At 33.0% G+C, this 22,269-nt stretch overlaps 1 protein-coding gene across 1 annotated transcript; it reads right to left on the reverse strand.

Moving 5' to 3' along the window:
* Positions 1-506: 506 nt before the first annotated feature.
* On the reverse strand, positions 507-19,427 carry LOC139100731 (glutamate receptor ionotropic, kainate 2-like). Its single transcript, XM_070653437.1, has 21 exons — positions 19,038-19,427; positions 16,481-16,642; positions 16,070-16,159; positions 15,075-15,230; positions 14,641-14,813; positions 14,152-14,370; positions 12,838-12,996; positions 11,405-11,749; positions 10,533-10,566; positions 10,288-10,313; positions 8,847-8,890; positions 8,529-8,589; positions 8,211-8,300; positions 5,698-5,804; positions 5,429-5,483; positions 3,872-4,069; positions 3,488-3,532; positions 3,183-3,321; positions 2,942-2,959; positions 1,975-2,150; positions 507-1,445 (listed from the first exon to the last, which is right to left on the reverse strand). Exons 1-21 carry the CDS (start codon positions 19,117-19,119, stop codon positions 1,131-1,133), a joined length of 2,694 nt encoding a protein of 897 aa, XP_070509538.1. The 5' UTR covers positions 19,120-19,427; the 3' UTR covers positions 507-1,130.
* Between the last annotated feature and the right edge of the window lie 2,842 nt (positions 19,428-22,269).

Below are 22,269 nucleotides of genomic sequence, written 5' to 3' on the forward strand. Positions count from 1 at the left end.
GTTATTTTCTTGGATTTTTAGGCTCATAATTTGAACATTGAATGATGATTTCTAAGAATTATTTCAAGCTTCAAATCTCCATTGTTTATTAATATAATTCCTGAAAATATTTGTTTAATTTAAGTCCTTTATAATTGGTTTACATAGCAATACACAGTATTATTTTACGAAAAATTTGTCCTCTTTAAAATTCTAGGAAAAAATAGTATGCCTTAGGTATCGTTCGCTTATTACGTTAGAAGGAGGGGATCTGACAATTTAGATGAACCCAATTGAAACAGGCTACGATTAGTCGACCTTATGTCTAGGAAAGAAACTTGATATTTCTGGAATTTGCCATGATTTCAAGTTTCTAGACATAAGGTCGACTAATTACAGCCTGTTCCATTCGGGAAGATAATCTTTGCCAGAGTTCGAAGTAGACTCGAATTTTAAATCGAGTTGAGTCGACTTTTCCATACAAAATCAGATTCGAATTCGAGCTTTGATGTTTACATTATAAAAAATTTGTGACAAGGACGGGAGTCAAAACAACTCGTTTTTTTGGGTACAATCGTAAAATTTTGTCAAAATTTCAGGTAATTTTTTGAAAAATTCATTGAACTTTGGATTAAAATTTGGCAGATTTTCATGTCAAAAATAGAATTTTCTAATTCATTTCTAGGTATTTCTAATTTTCTGGCAAATCACCTCGAATAGCACAAGTTGGTTATTCAATCCGTAGTCTAGCATCACGTCGTTGTGACTCTGGCGTAACTCTGGTTGAATTAAAATTTAATCTGATATCGCGGCCAGAGTCACGCTGGCTATGGACCAACTTCTGATCGATTAATCTCCCGAGTGGACGAATATATGTTAGAACTAGTCATCAACCAGACATTGACTTGCCCTCAACTAGTTGTAGCCTATTTTTGTCCACTCGGGACCGATTTGTGCTATTCGGACAATTTAAAACTCCTATAAAATCATCCAGACAGTAAATTCCATTCTTCCAAGTAGTTTTCCCCCTTTCCCATTTTCCTTAGATTTTGTTAACTACAATTGAAGCTTTCAGAAACTGTTTAATCTAATAATATAAGAGTATTTTATTGTTATTATTTTGTAATTTCTAAATGTTGTTAACATTTTCATTAGATAACATCATTTATCATGTTTGTCTGCTGAGATTTAGTCTGTAAATATAAATTTTTCGATGCTTGACACTCATGACATACATTATGTCGCTTAAATGCTTGCCGCTGATGGTTTGCATTACGACAATTTAATGAAAAGCATAATTCCTCTCTTAATTCAGCACACAATGAGCTCTTTGAATGTAATAAATTCAATGGATCATTAAAGTTTTCCTTTCTTGATTTATAACAAAACTCGATGATGGCGACGAGAACAGCAAATGCTAAGCCGCATAGTAATACCACGAAAACACCACCAATGTTGTTCAGTGCCTAAATATATAAATTTTATAAAAATATACACAGAAAAAATAGAGATAAGAAGTGGATGATAGGCAGCAAGAAGGATTTTTCCTTTCATTTCGTATTGTTGCGTGCCGTTCTTGACATGTAAATGGAATGTGCGCATTTTGTCGGATGTTCGTACTTAAGATACATACACAGAGGTAATTCACCAAAAACGCTCTATTTCCTCATCATTTAAGAACATATAGACTTATTTTTTGCTTCAAGAATTTCGGCACCATTAAAGCAAATCCAAGCATCAGCAGAGATTTTTCTTGTCTATCCTGCCTCCCCCTCATCTCATTGCATCATTATTAGATTATTTTAATGCTTGAATTCGCTTTCAACAATTTTTCTTCCTCACTCTCCTCGCTTTTTGTCTCTCTTTTTTATTTTAATAACAATAAAAATATAAGATTGTATTGCTTGCTGCTATATACAAGCAGCATTCAAATATGAGGCAAGCAAGTGAGAAAGAGGCATGAAATGTGAAATGAAAATGAAAATTATTACAAACCAAAGAATTTGCTTTTGTCGTTTCCTTCTGCTTCTCGTCCTTTATACAAGTCTCTTCTGTTTTCTTCCACCATTTATCGTACAGCATTTGAATCTCCCCCTTTTCTTGTAACTCGAGTATTGCTAAAGATATTTTATCTCTCCAAATTGAGCCTTTCGGTAAAGCAATGCCATAACCTAAACAATTCAATTTTGATTAGCACTTGTAGTACATGAATGATAGGAAAGAAATTGAATGGGAAATCAAAAGGATGGATTTTCGGTAAAGTTGACGATGGGAAAAGTTACGGAAGGAAGAGAAAGTCTTTGGAAACACTTTGATGGGATTTTGAAGGGATTAGACGCTTTTTTGTTGAGGATTGAGGATGATCGTTTATTGAATTATAATACCGGCTATTTTATTTTTGAAATTTAACGAACTTTTGGAATTCAAATATTATTAGCAACTAATTTCATAGTTGCAAACCCCGTGTTTACATTTTTCATTTCTCGCGAAAAAGTGCACGATAATTTCAGTAAGCTATTTAAAATTGAATTAATTAACTAATTTGTCCTTTGCAGAAACATCTTTACTTAACATTAAGAAGCGCAACTCAAATCGTAGCATTCTTGAGGTATTGAAATTAAAAATTGTTTACAGACTAATCCAAATAGATTTATATTCAAAAAACTTGAGTTCATCGACTTAATAGAAGCAATCGACATCTACTTTGCATTGGAAGTCACTTGTCAACCTCTTATAGCTACCAAATGGACACAGCCTTGCTCTAAATATGGACATTATCCGCCTACCGACGACAATTCAAAGTGTGCTGATTTGCAACACCGGAAACAGCATTTTATCCCAAAAAACAAATCCATTCAGCCTAAGAAACAGACAAAATAAAGTCAATCTCTCAATCCCCAACAAATACGCGCAAAAAAGGAAGCCGAGAGGATGGATGCAAAAAAAGAGATATGAAAATCACCTTTTGTGTCAAGTAATCCTGTTTGTCAATGCATATCATGTAATAGATAGACATAAGAAGAAAGAGAAGGAGGAGAAAAAAAAAGAAAAAGTAAATCCTTAAGTATCACAACATTATAAATATATTATTCTTCCTTGTCCCCATGGCAGGCGACAAGTAATAGTCAATTTAACATCGTAAGAAGAGATGATGAGGAGGAAAAAGTCTAAGTGTAAGTGAGACATTATCTATTAATATTTACCGCCAATTTGTGTTAAATTACAATCCCTTTGTCTCTCAAAGTCGAGCATCGTGCTTTCCATTAGAAATGCGTAATTTCCCTCAAGCACTCGCTTAATTCCTTCTTCATATGTATGTACAAAAACTGATGGCTTTTTATTCTACATATTTGTATAATTTTTTTTTTGTATCCATTTCGTAATAGCAGCATCCGAAGAAATGTCAGTTGTAGTAAGCATAAAAAAAAGATAGAAAAAAGAGCGATGTTGGATGTTTTTGTGCTATAAGAACATTAATGCATTACACAAGATTTAATTCGATATATACTTCCATAAATCTCCACATTTTCTTGTAAGTTTCTATCATGGAATCCTACAGTCGTACGTTCAAGAAGGCAGACATATGCATATATGCGTGCGTTTGGATACATATGTGGCATATTGTTATATTTATTTATTTATGCATGCGAATGAGATGGAGGAGGAATTAAGGCATGTAAAAGAAAATAAGAAGAAAAGATGACAAAGACATGAATAAAAAAAATTAAGCAGCAGATAAGCATTCTTTATGACGGGTGGTAAGTTGAACACTTTGTTATTATTCTATTCAAATTTTTTTTTGGCATGGCCAGAAATAAAGCACAAATAAATTTCAAGTGTCATCATCATCCACCCAATCACAATAATTTTTTTTCATCAACAATCCAATTACCCTAAAGAATGTCATTGTACTCCCACTCTCGAGTGTACCGTAGCTGATTTCCGTTTGTCCAGCTAAATCCTCAGCATTCTCAATTGGTGTTATCATTCGTTCAACAGTCAAAAATGCTGCCAAATTTGCCGTGTAAGATGATATAATGATTAAGCTGAAAAACCACCATGAACAACCCACTATTCGTGTTGATGTTGCCTATAAAATTTCAATTTTCACTTACAAATTGATTCTCATTTTTAACTTTTTTTTTATACATGCTACTTTTTATTATATTATCTAAAGCACAGACATAAAAAGAGGATAAGATTAATTTACTAGCAACTCCCACGCTGTGAAAATTAGATCATTTACTTCCACCCTTAAGAGGATTAGTTGTGTAAAGATTGAAATTTATCTGGGTTTGGTCAAATTTTTGTTGGATGGTCGAGCAGATAAGGAGCATGCTCATGTATATTACGGGTTCCTAATGCTGATGCAGAGACTACCTGGGAAGACTCCCCTATTCTCGGTATAGTTTTTCGAGACTGAGATTTCGGGAATCCTTAATGTGTATCCTCACAAAATTGAGCATGTTCAATTGTATTGATTGAGGTTACTCATCTCAATTAGGTGAGTATGCTCATTGTCTATTAGGAATGAAAGACGTTTATGGCCAGCATCAGCCTATGTGAAACAAGATATGAAGTTCGTGATCCTTTTAAATAGCACAATCAGAAACTGACACATTGAGCCTTGACACACATCAGGAGAATTTTTGGCGTGTCGCCATAATTTCGCGCCACCTGAAGATTTTGGCTACACACTTACATGTCACACTGCATAGCTTAAGTAGCTCTAAAGTGAGTAAATCTTGGAATGAGCGACAAGTTCTCAGAGTTGAGATCCAAGTAGAAATAGCCACGACCAAGTCACGGTTTCCGCAGGTGGTCCCTCCTCAGGTTGTCACCTTCCGTCTTTGGCTCCTGCAGGTCTTATTCTGATATTAGCAAACTTTGGTTAACTATCGGCCATCGATGGAAGATGGCGACAACCTGTGGAAAGGTCAATCGACGGATTTTGGATTGATAAGCGACCAAACCTGACTTTTGTCAACTCAAATCGTACCCAAACTCATCAAACAACCTTAAAATTCATAAGAAATGCTTAACATTGGATTACAAGTTTGAATTACAGCAAAAGTACCCTTTTATTATCAAAAAAACATGTAAAGTTTGAAGTTGAAAATTGAAAATGTTTCTATAAATTTTGTGCAACTTCCATTCATAAGGAAACAAAGCATAGAAGTTCAGAACTTTCTCCATTCATTCAAGCTCTTTTTTTTAGTGTGATAAAAGAAATAAAACCAAAGAAAAAGTTTCCAATCAATGTGTACGTACCATTCGTTACAGACGAAAAAAAAAAATAGAAGGAAAGGAAGGAAAAATATTCAATTGAATTGAAAACTTTAAGCTCATTCCATTAACTAAGGTATCCATTGAAAAGTTTTATGTTATAAAATTGTACATAGTCTACAAAAATAGCATGAATCCCTATCATAAATTTTAGAATACTCACCTTTGGATTAAGATCTGAACCCTGCTGCATTAAAGTCCCAATTACGAACCAAAAGCTATGTTATTAAATACATAAACAGCAAGCAATGTAGATTAAAATGAAACAATATTATATAAAGTATGAATAGGTAAATAGAAAGGAGTGTGTGTGTATGAGAGATTAAAATTCATAATGAACAGAAAAAAAAGGAATTTTATGGGTAAAATATTTTCCTGTAGATATGATATGAATAAGTTCCTTTAAAGAATATATAAAAAAAAATTGTGTACCTGTTGGAAATGGTAAAATTATTCTCATATAAACCAGAATTGGAATTGCACTTTGAGGCAATGCTCCATTCACTGAAACGTGCAACTAACCAGACCGTTAATGAAACCTTAATGGAAGACACAAAAAATAAAAAAGAGAAGAAAGGAGGAATGTAAGCATTAAAAAAAAAACTTAATTACACTGAGTACTAATGGGATTTTAATTCAATCATATCGTATGTGTAACATTATGTTAAACTCATAAAATCGAAATTAAATGTCACATGGATATGATGTTGTAAGTGTGAAAATTGATATAGAGCTGATAATCCTTTGAACCTCAACTTTTGTATGATGATAAAAGGTGATTTAATTAAAAATTCATGCTGTGATAATAATATAGCTATTCTCGTAAATTAACTCATAACGAACGATATTTTTGACTTTTGTGATATTATTATGTGCTTTTGGGTCGTTTAAGGAACAGATTGGAAGAATAAAATTGAGTTAAGATGCTAGTTGAATACAATCATTATGAACTGCTTTTACATCATCCATGATACTTATGATTGTCTAAGCAGCATGTTCTGAGAGGGAATCGAACTCACGTTATTAGGATCTTACTAATGAGCTATCGAAAGCTTGATTGGAAGTTTGACAGAATTTTAACTTAAAATATTTCTATTTTTTGACAGTCAGAACAGAACAGAGCGGTAAATTTCAACTGTCACCTCAAAAATTGACTTTCTCGTAATCTTGATTGCACCTCCAAATCTTGTCATCAACGTGATACCCTTACCGGTACCCTTTGGACTGCATTATGCTGCTCAAGCAGTATAATTGTTACTATTGTTGATTTAGCTTTTTCCAAACCTTTAGTACTACCTGAAGTGTCGTGTCTAAGAGCTTTTGTGCACCCCCTTTAATTACCCGAAAAGCACATGATGTATCAAAAGTTATATAAATTATAACCTAAGCAACATAATCCGCATTTTCGTCGTAATTATAGATCGTAGTCATGGAGTCGTCAGGGCAACTTCGCGTCTTACGATTAATACGATTACATAAAGGTGCCCTAGTGAACACGTTATACTCTTTCAGTAAGCAATTGACATTCATACCTGCATGCTATATTAAAATTAATGTATGTAGCAAAAAATGAATATTATTTGCATCAATAAAACCCAAAATATACTTTTATCAGATGCAAAAATAATAAACAGATTATAAATTCATCAACCAAAAATTGTGGTTACTCGCCACAAAATTTATTTAGTCATCTTTGATTATATTTTATTGTTTTTCCACATAATTAATAGGAATTTTATCCTGTTTAATCTGTATATTATTGGTGAGATGATGCCATAAATTTGTATAGACTTAACTCGGTATTTAATGAAAACAATAGAAGCCATAAAAGTGCACATGCAGACAGGTTGGCTTTATTATGTTTGGGGATATATATAGACTGGTGTGAAATGAAATATATTCAATGGACTCAAAAAATTTGTGATTATTAATTTTACAAGTTGTTTGAACAAAAGTGCAACAAGAAACATGATGAGTCACGAGTGGAGCGGGGTGCAATTAGTCAACCGTACGCCAGTCTAGCAATAAACATGACATTTGATGACGAGACAAATTCTATGAACACGATGGACGTGCGGTCGATTAATCACAGCTAGGGTATTCAATCCTGGGAGGAAATTTTACTGAATTCAGGAATTGATCTCGTTGATTTTCACATCCTGGATTAAAAACCTTAATAGAAGCTGTTAAATTTGAGAGTGGACTACATAATAATCAGCCTGGTTCATAACAAGACATTGCGCTTGTTATGACCTTCGTATGAATATTGATTATTGAGCTTTTGTGGCTAAAATGCTGAATTCCCTTACTTAGTCCCAAAAGCTAGCAATTCCAATTTTCATCAGTTTGTCGTTCACTTTGGGACTGTTCACTCATTACATTACTCAAAATCGAATTCTTAGAACATCCTGCCCCCTCACCTTTTTGTTTGAAAATGTGTAAAATATGAACGTAATCAATGAACGACCCCATATGACGTAACTCTTTATAACTGAGCTCAGGAGCAGTTAAAAAGTAAGTAACATTTGATTTTCGTTACATAATAAAATGTAAGTTAAAAACCTTCTTGAGAGGAACTAAAATATTCATAGCCATTGTATAAAAGCACACTAAGCACCTTAGTCTTTGTAATAAAGCTATTGTATTCAAAGTGTGACTTATTTTACTTTCAAGTGTAATAAATTGCACTGTAATGCAAAAAAATACTATAAAAGTGACATAATTCAAACCAGAAAAGAGAATAAAAACTGAGCTAATTAAAGTCTGAGATGCTGACTTTGTTTTTCATGCTTATTAATTCCCATTTTGTAACAGTACAAGAATTTTAGCATGTAAATTTTAAAAATTTATTAAATTTTTCACCACACTTAATATAAAATTATTTCCAAAAAAATAACCAAGATCGTAAAAATACAATTAAAATTTTTGTTCGGTTACAAACTTACCAGACAATAGGCAAAGAAGACGAGAAACCAAATGTTCATTGCCAATGGGTTCAAAAAGCTGAATAACTTTGTTTCTTGCGTCTCAGGAATCTATGTAATTTAATATAATGTTTTTGTACATTTTCATTCACATTCGTTATAGTATGTAGATTTGTGAATATACGAAAATGGAAAGAAGGCAGAGCAAAGGGAAAGAAAAATCATTATAGATATGTGTTTGGGGTTTGGAAATAGAAAATAAAGAAGAAGAAGAAGCATTTTTATTAAAATCACTTCTCGTCTTTGAATACCTGAATACCTGTAAAAGATGTTACGAACCTTAAATAAGATTGATATACCCAAGTTCATAAAGGGCTTGGAAAAATCGATAACACTTTCCCTGTACGAAGGATAGAAAGAGAGAGCAAAAAAAGATGAAATAAAATAAAATAACATCATCATCAGAGGCAATAAAAGGAGCAATAAGAAAATGTGAATGGAATTGATTTACTTAATAACATCTAAATGTTGAGTAAATGTATCAAGGAGATAAAATGATAAAGTCGTAATTCATGAATAAGATGCCAACAAATAATAAATAAGGAGAGTAAACAAGTGTGATTCTAAATGTAAATACTGATGAGTGTTTTGAATTACCTGGCGTAGTTAATGGTCATTGAAGCAACAGCCAAATCAGCTTTCTGTAAATAATAAATCAAAACGTATATTTGCCAGATGAGATATAATCTTTCATATCTAGGATATATTTTTCTCGTTGAAATAATGAGTTTATGATGAGGAAAATGTAGCTCATTAATTGATTACAGTCCCTACGTAATTATATTATCAATATTTTATGTCCATACTTTAAGAGAAAATAAAAATTTTCTTGGGAAATCATTTTGGTACGCACATTAAGGGATCAATATTTGATCGGGAAAATTTTTAAAGGGAAGGTTATTTTGGGAACTTTTGGGGAATACGTAACGCTTTGGGCAGTGGTAGACAATCTGTGAGTCGTGGCGCACAAGTGGGCTGTCAAAAATGTTTGAAAATGCAATGAGCCGTATGCAGTGTAAGCAGTGTTGCCTACAACTGACTTAGGGGGTTGGAGGAGGATCAATTCTATTACGGAGTTCCCATTTTGGTTGGGGATATGGGAAAGTCGAAATCCAAAGCTGAGCAAATATCAAGTAAGATTCTCGAAGTCTTGGTTTCGACAAATCCTCGGTCTCGGTTACGACTACCCTGGAAGTCTCGGTCTCGGTCTCAGTCTCGGCATCGAGAGTCCTTAATGTCAAGTAATGATTACTTTAATGGATAAGAGTATAAGACTATCCAAAACACCTCGACTGTAGGGTGGCAGCCCAGGCTAGGAATAAGGGTTATAACCGACCATTTTGGAAATCAACTTGCACAAAGAAAGCCTTACAATATGAGGTAGACAGGACTGAGCTCATAATATTAGTGTAAAGCGTTACGGTAGGGAAGGGGAGGGGATTATATAGCATGGTCATTCACAAAGAAATAGAGGAACAAAAAATTCTATCCATTATTTACAGACGTCATTTATGACGACTCTTTAAACTTTTTAATCAGAAACCACATTTTCTGATTTATTTTAGAAACTCCCGGAAAACAGGATAACAGAACATTGACCAAAAAGTGTAGGAATAATAAGCTTAAGGGCTTAATTTATCCATTCCAATATTAAATCAGCAAGCAGCCCAAATTTATTTTTCGGAATGATTTCAAATCATTCATTTGCTGATTTCCAAGAAAAATTCATTCAATGAACTTATTTTTGTGCTGTATGGATACTCGGGTCATATCTTAGAAGCACAAAACAGAAACATTCTCATGTCTCAAATTTAATAGATTCAGAAGACGAAAAGTTTACACAAAAATGCACACCATTACTCATGGCTTTCATACTGCTCACACAAAAAAAAAAATTGAATCTATTTACGACTGTCCTGTACCAATTGCTATATTACTTGGAACAAACCAAACATTTTTCCCTTAGAATATTGATGGTCGTCCAACATTTAATTCAATCGACATAAATATGAATGCAATGCAATAAAAAAAATCTTACGTGCTTCATAAGTACTCCAACCATCCCTAATGTTGTAAAGATATAGGCCAACCGCCATAAGCAACATCAGAGGACCGGTAATAACAGCAAAAACAGCAAAAGTAGCAAACGAAAAAAATGATAATGAGAAAATTTATATTCATTTGTAGCATCGAATAAAAAGAGGAAGATACAGCATAAAAAAATAGAAGAGAAAAGATTTTTTTACAGATTTTCGAGAACACAATTAAATTTTTGTTCTTTACCATTCCATTCTCCATTTGCATCCTTAGCGCCATACTTTTCAATAAAGAAAATTAGATTGTAATAATTTTAATATAAATTTTCTTTCCATCCCTCACACTATGTGCATGTTATGCTGCTTGTGATTTATAAAAACATTTTATTTACAAGAACATGAATAGACAGTGTGGGACGAAACAAGAAAATAAAGCTATGGGTCTGTTCACTTGTTACTGTTGAACTTACTTCCTTTGCTGAGGCGTATGAGGGCCCATTGTCGTGATTAGAGAACGTCTGTAGACAGCTCTATCTTTTGATAACTTCGGCCAGTTCGGGATTCCATGACCTTCCCCTACCCATCCATTTTAACTGTTTACTTACTGGATAAATGCACCGACTTGAAGCCTAGATTATTACAGAAGGCCTTCCATCTGACTCTATTGCTGGCTACAGCACAAATTCTGTGTTTTCACATATAATTGACATTCTCGCATTACTCTTCTACGCTATGTTGCTTTTGGCACACCAGGGCGCCTCTTTCCTTGTGGATTCCAACCAAGTGCAGTGAAACAAGTTTGTGCTTTCATCGCACTTACGACAATTAATCAAGTGTTTCGTTTCCGAAGTGTGTGACCTATTCAGCCATACTTTCGCTTGAGTACTTCCTGATTAATGTCTTCCTGACTAGCTCTTTGTAGCAATACTTGGTTTGATGGCTAATCAACCGGATCAGCAGTCCACCAGATTCTGAGGATCCATCTATATCAGCAATAGCATTTTCATTGTTTGAGGCGTTAAAAAATCTCGAACCAGCCACCTCCCTCCTAGAAGACCCCTTAAGAGCGTTACGTAACAAGCAAACAGCCCCTATGGGAAAAAAAGTTTTTATTTTTACCTTTCTGTCGTGAACAAGATCCAAAATATAATTAAATCCGATTTGTTTGCTTATTTTTTCCAATAAATCAACGCAAAATCCATAAAAACGAGCATTTCCAGTGACATTTTTGGAATCGTGAAGCATAACGTATGGCACTTGCAATATTGTCACAACGACCAATGTGGTATTCATTTGATTTCCTTCGAATAAAACTTCATAGTCTGTGATATTTAATCCAGTTGACTGACTCCATTCTCCGCATTTTACAAAAAAATTTTGCTTTAATTTCATAACATCTAACTTAAAAGTATTCCTTTGTCCTTCTTTAAATTCGATTTGTCCTGAAATTCCCTTAAATTCGACCTGTCCTTTCATCATAAATATTTGTGTGTGTATGTATTTCAGTTCCAAACGGCAAATAGCATTAACAGAGAAAGAAAATAAATAAATAAGTACAATGACATGGGAAAATTGAGAGAAGTAATAAAAAAAAGAGCAAGAATGGAAATAAGAAGAAGGGAATTGATGATGCATGTCCTTTTTTCATCTTCTGTTCATTTTCTTTCTTTTATATGATTAATTTGAATAGCTATTCATATTATCTAAAGTTAGTGAGGATTTCACTACAATATAAATTTATACTCGTCATATATAGCGGAATAAAAGGAGGAATCATAAAATAATCAAGGCGACTGAGCTCGTCTGGTCATTTATTACAGGAACAGTTGTCATTTTTGATTCATTTTTCATCCATATTGATTTGTTTTGGTCGAATTTTTAATGTATTTTGACTTTTTTTATTACTAAAAGGAAGTAGCTTGGTGTGAGTTTTGGTCAAGTTATATCCGTTTCAATAGCTTCTTCAGATCCAGTGAACATATATCCATAAGAGGCAAAGAGCATGTTTTCGAGAGCTTGCTTACCTCAACTTTACTCTGCTTTTGAGAGCCTCCCTTTTGCCTGTTAGGGTATGATTCATTATTGATCAATCAAATGAAATTATAATTTAACGGCCAGAAAAAATTCAAATTTTCACAAAACAATTTCCACGTGTTTTTCCATATAAAGCTTTAAAATCATTAATTAAAGCACTTAGAAACGATTTTAAGCTACCAAACTAATCAATAAGCTAATAACTCGATGGCACAGAGCTGACGCTTCAAATCTGACCTCTCTACGATGTCTGGTTGCTAAGATCTCGTACCTCAACCAACCACCCAACCAGCTAATCAATAATCCTAATCTAATAATCTCTGCTTCTTCAGCCTTTTCTAATATTAATTCTAATAAATTCTCATCATCTTCTAACAAAAAGAACCCAGCTTCATTGCCTTGACATAAAAGCCATAACTAAATATTCTTGACTAAAGATTTGCATGGTGGCAAAAAATACGAAAAAAAGAGGGAGTATGAGCAGATGTGGGTTAGTAATAAAGCAATAAAATACAAACCGTATTAATAAAATTAATGAGGCTAGAACCGAGATGTAGTGCCTTTTCATCCTTGCAACTGACATTGACGTTTGATAAAGCAATCTTAGATGAATGTTGGAGTGTTTGTAAGCCAATTGCAAACACGAATACAGCATCATAAATTAACGAGACCTTTGTCTGAATAATAACAATCCAAAAAAATAAAAATGAATAGAGTATATACAGTGAGATGTAGGAGAAAAGAAAAAAAATATAATTTTTTTGTAGTTGCTGCTGCTGCTGTTCATTGAGATAGATACACAAGTAATATAAATTGCATCAATTATTGCGAAAGCACTTTCATTCCATTTTTCATTCTTTGCTGCTCATTCATTCATTTTTGTGTCTTCTTCATTCTATAGTTTTAAAAAAAATATTATTTTAATGCTGGAACTTTTAACTGTTTTAAGCGCATCTATCCAAGGGATTGTTTCTATCGTTCCTTGTTAATCCAAGGTCATATTGTTGATAAGATCAGAATAGTCAATGGCATATTTCAGGCTGTGCTCTTTTCAAGTTGAAAAGCCTTTTATAGACAGCCTTACTATGAGCATCCTTTAAAGTGAATACTTGTACAGTTCCGTAGCTTATTGTCTCATGTTACAAATTGTTGTGAATCGATTAAGTTGTTTCGATTCAAAACTAAGGTAGAATGTAGGCAAATGAAATTCGAGATGAGCCATAAATTATAGACGATACAGAAAATTGGTGAGAAAGTTGGGGTTGAAGACTTACTCGTACAAAAGATTCAGTTATGTCTTTATATTGATTATAATCTTTATAAGTTGGAAGATTTATGACTCTTCCAGATATCTGTTTAATAATTGGATGATACACTCAATAATTCAGGATGTAGAAAGAAGTAATTGGTAGTTATGAGAACTTTATGACTTTAAGGATTCCTATTAAATCAAGATTAGTTAGATACATACTGTCAAAATTTCAAATATCATAAATTTATTAGACAGACCGACACAGCACTAAACTGTCATAAAACCCTTAAAAAAGGAGATATAAAATCTACGAGTAGCACAAGTGCTTGCTCACAAATTGGTTGAGAATTATGTTTTAAGTAGTATGAGACATTGAGAAAGTGACTTACTAAGATGTTGAATAAAAAAAAGAGAGATTGCATAACATGATACATATTTAAAGTTCATCGCGAGCCCTTTATGCTGAACAAAAAATTTACATACCCTCTTATATCTCATTCGTTCATTCGCATTTGTTCTGTTCAAGCAGCACAACTAAACACAATCAAGTTAAGTGAAATGAGAAATGTATCTTTCTTACCTCAAATGCCAAGTTTTTCTTTACTCTGATGTTTTGTTGTCTTCCAAATTGCTGCATTTCCTTTAATGTCTCTTTAAGAAAAATATCACTAGTGTCAATGAGACGGAACGCTGTTATGTTAACGAAATTATAGCGAAAATCTTCCATCTCGAATGTCTCCAAATCAAGTGATGTAAACAAGTAGTGATACTTGAAGTCATTCATTTGGTGATGCAGGCTCTATATTATTTTATAAGCATGTAAACAATTGGCAAGAAGTTAGACTACTTAAGTGATTAATTTTTTTTTTGTTTCTGTTCTCATTCGTGCCTTCTATTTATCACAAATCGTGCAATCTCACTCATGTTACCCACTCCCCCCATCTCCTATATACTTTTTTTGCATCCATAATTTCTTACTTTATTCCATCGGAGAGAGATTAAGCATCAAGACTTGATCAAAATGGCATGAAGAGAAATGAGAAAAAAAGGAAAGATGAAAATCACTTACAGCTTTCAAAAAGTCAGCCATACTGTCGGTTTTGTGAATGTCCACAATCATATTGTAAATTTCTTTATCTTTTAGCTCTTGTAAGATTGCGTGATAAGAAGCACTGTCGACAGCTTTTATAAGAATATCTATATCAAGTGAAAGACTCAGGAGGTCACGCAGTTGTATTAAACCTGAACAAAAGTAAAATATAAAGAAAACAATGAAAAAAAAATCAGTGTAGAGAGATAAAGAAGAGAATGGAATGAAAAGTCAAGTAAGCGAACAAAGAAGTAAAGAATAAATGAATGAATTTATGGAAGATGATGTTTGAAATATGTCAGATAGAGTCTCATCTTATAATATAAGAAAATTAATAACTTTCATTCGCTAATTGTATTCAATTTGTAGTCAATAGAGACGTAACATGAAAGTGAATAAATCCATCAACTTACCATTATTCTGATCATAAATTATAGCACATTTCGTCCAATTGAGAAATTTCATTATGTCAAAAAACGCAGAATTAAGGACCTTTTGTGATGGATAAACGTTGATTGATGTTTCAAGTTTCTCTTCAACTTCAAGGTGCGTTAGAATATGTGGTATGTCTAAAACACCACATTGTGGATGTGCACAGTAAAAAAAAAATTGAAAAAAAGAAGTAAACAACGAGATGAAGATAAATGAATATCAGCAACAGATATATACACATATGTGAGCATACAGATTCTACATTATTTCAATTGCTAAACTGATTTAGAGTAGCACTGAGTCATAGAGAAAATCTACGATAAGAAATATTGAGATAATGTGTTTGAAATATGTTGTGCTTTTCAATGCAGTGTTGATGATTATAGCTCCTAGGTCAGAATTGGACATATGTTTCTTGGTCTGAAAGGATTAACGCACTTTGATAGCTTTTCTTCCAATGACAATCCTTTGCTTCTGTAATGCTAAATTTTCTTTTGAAATTTCAATTTAATTTGATTTTCCTCGTTTATCAATCTTCTTAGCTTGTAATTACTCTTTTCATCTTTGTTAAGATCCTTTGTGCCTTAATATTAGTTTCTTAGTGTTTTTCCGACTTTGATTAATCACTTAAATGACTTAAAATGCTTTTGTTTTACTAAATTGGCAAAATTAATTTCTTCGACCAACTTGAAGTTGGCTTCATTTTTCGATAAACTTAACGAAATTAATTTCAAATTTTTAATGACCGTTATTGAGAAAAAAAAATGTTATTCTTCGAAGCAAAATCTACTCAACAAATTAAGAATTATCACAGTTAATCCTTATTAATCCTTGAACCTTATTATTATGATCTTTCTCTGTATCAACTTACATTTCATCTGACCCAGACTAGAATAAATCCTTCAACAATCACAACACTGCTTGGCACTGAACTCATCAGCGTAGAAATTGAAAGTGTCACATAATAAATATTTACCTAATGCCCGAGTAGTCGACTGAATATAATTGGACAAACTTTTGTCCGATGAAATGATTGCAATTGATCCGTTCTTGATTTGTGAGCAAACTTTTTTACATTCATTTATTCAAACAGATTCAGTGTGAGTGTCGGTGGCACACATGATTGTTAAAATAAATATATATAATAGAGACATGAAGACATGAAAGAGGGAATAATAAAAAGAAAATATCAGATGATTGTCATGAGCAACATCACAAAGCACAAAAAAGAGTATAAAAAGTCACAGAAAAAAAAAATAAAACTTTTTTTTTCTTCTGCTGTTGCTGCTCATTCTTCTTCTTTTTTGTGTGAAAATTATTTTTGCCATAGTAGACATATGGAGGACAGTACATCCATGAATGGGACATAAATCATCATCGTACAAACCTTGTTTGTTTGCATGAAACGAATCGTCTTTATCCACATATTGTATGTCATATGTTAGCAAACTTTTTGGCAGTATTCGAGGATCTTTGTTTATTTTGTGAACAGCAAATTTGAAAGCCAAGTCATAAAAGCTGTCTCGTTGGTCCTCACGAAAAATTGCCCCTTGAAAAAATTGATTTAAAAAGAGAAAAATAAAAATGAAAAATGGATAACATATGTATATGGTTAAGTGAGTCAAATCATCATCCTTTTGAACAAATGGAGCAGAAAAGAAATCGAATGGCGGTAAGAAGACGGAGGGAATAGAAAGGAAATGGAACAAAAGAATGGAAAACTCCCTTGCGGCACAAGTTCGGTGAACATTTTTCTTTTCATTCTTTAGAAATTATTATCTTAAATTTTTTTTAAAATCTCATAAGACATATGGGACATGATGCTTTGCGTTGTTAGAGGAAGTTACCTAAGAGATGTCATATAAACTTCATCTTTTATTTCTCTTGTTTGTGATGTTTGGAGATTTTAAAGCCTTCTAACAATGTTGATGGTTTTGATGCATTTTAGGGACAGTGAGCTGTGCAATTGATTTATATCAGTGGTGAGCAAGTTGTGCACCACGGCACACTTACGTGCTGCCAAAAAATTTTGGAAACACCATGAACCACTGGAACTTAATGATCTGAATAGCTAAAGGTTTTTTTATGCCGTCTGTGGTTTCGGTCGAGGATTACCACCAAGATGTGTCGTGAAAAATAAAAGTTTGTCCACCACTGATTTAAACAGTTCCGTTTAAACTATAATAAATTACAAAACGGCAGACTTATAGATATATGAATCAGCAAATAACTGATTCCGACAACAATTTGAAAAGCACATATAGGTTAATCGATCAAACATCTGGCTCCAGATCGGGAGGACATTGACTTGGTGTCTGGTTCAGTTTAAATCTATTCTGTTTACATCTGGCTCCATGACAGAGTAAAGTCAACCTGGTGACAGATTTTGGATTAATTAACTGACTTGTGCTATTCGGGTGGACACGATCGGCATACACTGTAATGCTGCTATCACGAAGACATGGCGCCAGTATACTAAGAACCAATTGACAGGAACTTGACGAAAACAATAAAATTTGTCACTTTATTTTAAGTTTTTTATCACTTCGTCGCCGTAATGACAGCATTGTGTGCCAATCGGAGTATTTAAAAATAAATCTCAGATTTTTAAGGAAAGCTACAAATTGTTAAGATTGCACATAAAATTAGAATCTTTAGCTATGTTTCCATCATTGAAGATCATCTTCAAATAGCATGCTGTTGCACCAAATACGTAGGTAGCTGATCCATTGCTGCTATAAATCACTTTCCACCTACTTTCATAAATTGTACCTAAATTTATCATTTTATATTCATCACAATGATAGAATTTCGTCTATCTATATTTAACAATTCGACATCATTTTTTCGCGACATACAAAACAGATGTCTGAATAAAAGAATCTATTTTTGATCAAACAAGCAAAGCTCATGTTTCCCGAATGAATTTTTAAAAGCACTAGAATCAAATCACATTTGATATTCATCGAGCAATATTTGAATAAACAAGAGAAAGAAAAAAAAAAAATTGGAATCAAATAATGAATATTTAAAATGCTGCAAAATGTCTCACATGACATTCAAACGTAGACTAACAAGAAAATTGAGGAAATAAGCTACAGACGTAGTCAAAAAAAAAAATATTCTCGGTCTAGCGTACTTACATAATATCTTGATGACAAAAGAAAGAGAAAAAAAAATTGTCAAAGGATTTGAGGAAGAATTTCACTCATGGGTTGAAATAATTTTCGGGGGTCTTCGGTTTGAATAAATTTGTTTTTGAAGGATTAGATCAATGTATTTGATTGACATCTGAAAGGTGATGCTTATAAATTGCCTTCTGACGTGTAGAACTTAGAGGTTTTTTATCTGAGAGATCAATGAGACATGGACTCTCTCAGATGTCGTCTAAATCTTGCTTCTTTCTCTGAATGCCATTTGCCAATACCAAGTCCTATGATGTCTCTATCAACAGCCTTCTTTTAAGAATTATTTGATCGTCTTCGTGCTAATTTGCCATCTACAAAATGGTTAAAGATGTACGCTGAAATATTTTGCATGAACCGCAATGGGAAGGTCAGCAGGGGGTGGGTGTTGGAGGTAGTATAGTTCGGATTTTTGATCCAAATCTCCATAGAAAATTAAAGAATTTTGTCCAAAGTAGGGTTGGAACTTAAAGTCCTCCAAATTGTCCTTTGATGTCAGTTCACCTCGAATGGTGAACAACTCTGCTTTGTCTTATGATAACCCAATTATTCAAACCGTAGACCCCTATTATATTCCACACGAACGCAAAAAAATCTCATAATCTCAATGAAAAACGAAAAAAAAAGTTTTAAAAGTTAAAAGGAAAAGAAAATTGTGTCATCTGAGAATATTCCCACAGTAAGTAATATAGACTGTGAGTCAGTTGCAATCAGAATAGCGGAAAAAATAAAAGGAAGTGAACAGAAAGTAAATCTTACCAATTTTGTAATATTCCGGATGTGCGAAAATTCCCAAATAGTCAAAACAGAGAAGGAACCAAGCAGCAACGATAGATTTCATTTATAAATAATTTTTTGTTATTCTTTCTATTCAGAACTGACTGTCTTTTTTTATTATTTACACAATTTTCTCTCGCACTATTTGATACACGAGCAAGACAAGCAAGCAAGAGTCTTTTTATTTTATTCTGGATCCTTATCGATTAGATATATTGCTTTTCAGCAATACCAGAAATAACTGTCGTCAGATAATATTATCAACAGCCAAGCATCAGCAGCGGCAATAGTCTTTGATAGTCAATGGATACAAACTACTGAGTCGATTGTTTCGCGAAATTTGCTATTTTTTTGTGTGTTCCTTCTTCTTCCTTCCGCTTATCTCTTCTGAATATCTGAGATTTATTTTTGACTATCAAAAAAATATATTTTATAGCCCTTATTTATGGGCACAACAATGATTAAGATGTTCTGAAGACTTTTATTTAAGAGAGACAGCAATAGGAGGAACACGAGATTGCATGAATATTTTTGGTGATGCGAAATGTAAGTAAGAAGGAAGACGATAATATTTTTTCTCGTTTTCTGTGCCTTTGCGACTCTTTCTTTTCTTCTTTACAAGCACTGCTGATAGCGTAGAAACAAAAACGAAAGCATCATAACGATGAACTATGAGCATAAATTTTTATTTATTCAATCTTTCGACATTTTGCCATTTCATTCATTGCCTGCCTCACTTTACATTTATTTCCTTTTCTCCACACATAATATTTAGATTATATGTATTCGCAAATATAGCACCACAGCATACATTGAGTGGGAAATATTGTTCATCTCTTTGTTGTTTGTACGTGGGTTTATTGATTTCCCTCCTTTTTCATATTCTATACATATAGACGCGGGTAAAAATAGCATTGATATAAATTGAAAATAATGTGAAGTTTTCTGTACTTGGAAAGATATTTTGGGGGACTTGAGATGCAGTATTATCTAAAAGCTTTTAAAAACTTTCATGGACGAGATTAAAGGTGTCTATGGACAAAATATTCCTGAATTAATTTATGCTGTAATTGTCATCTTCAAGGAGCATATAATCAGGAATTTGCCTTTTCTTCTTTAGGGATAAATAAAGCTTCTGGCTGAGATGGGTTTCTGGTATCAAACATGTTAATCTTAAAGGAACAAACTCCATGTCAAATCCAGAACTGGACATTTGAGCAGTATTTTTACATGTTTGTAACAGAAAACCTTTACAAATCTAAGAAATTACTCAATTAAAATTAGGCAAGAACTCGTTAGTCTACATATTCAATACATTTCTGCTTGAATTATGTTTGGTGACACACTATTGGGTGGTAAAACGATCTCAGATGTGTCAAAAAATAATTAGCGACACACTCCCGAGTGGACAAAAATACGTTGTAACTAGTTAACGTCAAGTTAAAGTCTAGTTCATGACTTGTTCTAACGATTTTTTGTTCTTTCGAGACTGGCATATAAAATTTCAAAATTAAGCCCTATCAAGCAAAGATCACACTTTCATGACACAGAATCACCACTAAAATATTGAAAGCGACTTCTTTGCAGTTAGGGAATTACCTGGTTTTGTTCCAAAAAATATTACCATTACTTAGACAAAAATATTAGTGTGTCTTGAAAATATTAGGGTGTCTTGAATTATTTAAGAATACGTAATGTGTTTTCTGTTAAAAACATTGAGAACCACTGCTTAAATATTATCAAAATCGTCTCAAAATGTCATATTGGAAACAAAACTATTGGTGATCATATGCAAAAATGACAGTTTTATATTAGGACCAAGTGTCTTGCTGGCTTGTTCAGTCTTCACTAGCCATGGTTATTTTAATGCTGTCAATTGGCTACCAAATGGCTGCCAATCAAATGTCACATGCCGAATAAACGAGGATCATGCTCAGAAAATTGAGCATACTGAATTATATTGATTAAGTTTACTTATAGGTACGCTAATTTAGGTGAGTATGCTCATTGTCTGTTAGAGCTTGATTCTAAGTTTAGGCCAAGATTTGCAGACATAGATTTTCTATCTTCTAAATGTGCAGTCCTGCATTGTTTTCCAAACCTTATAATGTCCCGACTAAAGTTTATAGTCAAAAATGCAGACCTGCATTACCTATGTTTTAAATTTGCAGCCCTAGAAGTTATCCCTGATCCGTACAATGCGCCAACAAAGTTTTAAGTCAACCCTACTTGGCTCTAATTATGTTGTACACTCGGTCGTCGTGTAAACAATATTTCAACATTTATTGATTGAGGAAGTCCTTGTTCACTTCCGCCTGAGTAACACATATATTCAAGGATATAAATAAGAGAGGCAATGATGAATAAATTTCTATTCAATCTTCATTTCAGATTGAGTGGCATAAAAAAGAAAAAAAACTTTGAAAAAGTCAAATGACATACAAATGTTGTAGCAAAACTTTAAGATACCTCTTTGGTAGAATTTACTACAAAGACAGACAACCTTGAAACTTTTGTGTTATTAGAATAAGTTGTAAAAGTTGATACAGTTAGAGAAGTCGCCACTCTATTAACATTTTGACTTTTCTGTCCATTACAATAAATTGATGACAATAAACAATTATGAGAATTATGATTTGTCGTTTATCGAGTATCCCTAAGAGCATAACAAGTTTTGTAAGACATGCCATGTAGATTACAATAAATTTAAAAAGTTTAGCAAACTTCAAAGCGATGCTTAAAAACAATTTTGAAAATATTTATGAGCACCAGAACTCGCATATAACAAAATGTGTGAAAATATCCTCAGGTCCACCAAAATACCAATGTTTGAAGCACAGAAATCGTATTACGCAATGTTATTTTTGTAACTGAATATCTCGTCCTAATGCTCACTCACTCACTCGTTTACTGTTGTTATTTTTGTTCCTTGTTAATTTAAAAATACACAGAAACAAACTTTTTCCCGTCTTTATACACAATCTATGCCTCTGGTTAAATGTTAAAAGTCTCTGTGTCTCTGTCGTTATCTCTTATTGCTTTATGTAAATTCAATTTCAACTCAACGATTTTTTAATCACATTTTAATCTTTTTATTTTTTTTTTCATCTATAGATCTTTACAGCACATAACATTATTTTTCTATTTTGGCATACCGCAAGCCCGATGAGTTATTGTATGTATGGAAAAATGGAAGGAAACCTCAAACGTAATC

This window comes from Chironomus tepperi, unplaced genomic scaffold (genome assembly GCF_022539635.2).
Source record: "Chironomus tepperi strain 1889 unplaced genomic scaffold, CSIRO-AGI_Ctep_v1 contig_68, whole genome shotgun sequence".
NCBI lineage: Eukaryota > Metazoa > Arthropoda > Insecta > Diptera > Chironomidae > Chironomus > Chironomus tepperi.

What these genes read in the sequence shown, in the direction of transcription:
- LOC139100731 (XM_070653437.1), bottom strand. Translation starts at nt 19,119, where the DNA reads ATGAAATCTATCGTTGCTGCTTGGTTCCTTCTCTGTTTTGACTATTTG. An exon ending in TCCGGAATATTACAAAATTG is followed by an intron (nt 16,643 to 19,037) that starts GTAAGATTTACT and finishes AATTTTTTCAAG; the next exon opens with GGGCAATTTTTCGTGAGGAC. An exon ending in TGCAAATGGAGAATGGAATG is followed by an intron (nt 10,314 to 10,532) that starts GTAAAGAACAAA and finishes TTACAACATTAG; the next exon opens with GGATGGTTGGAGTACTTATG.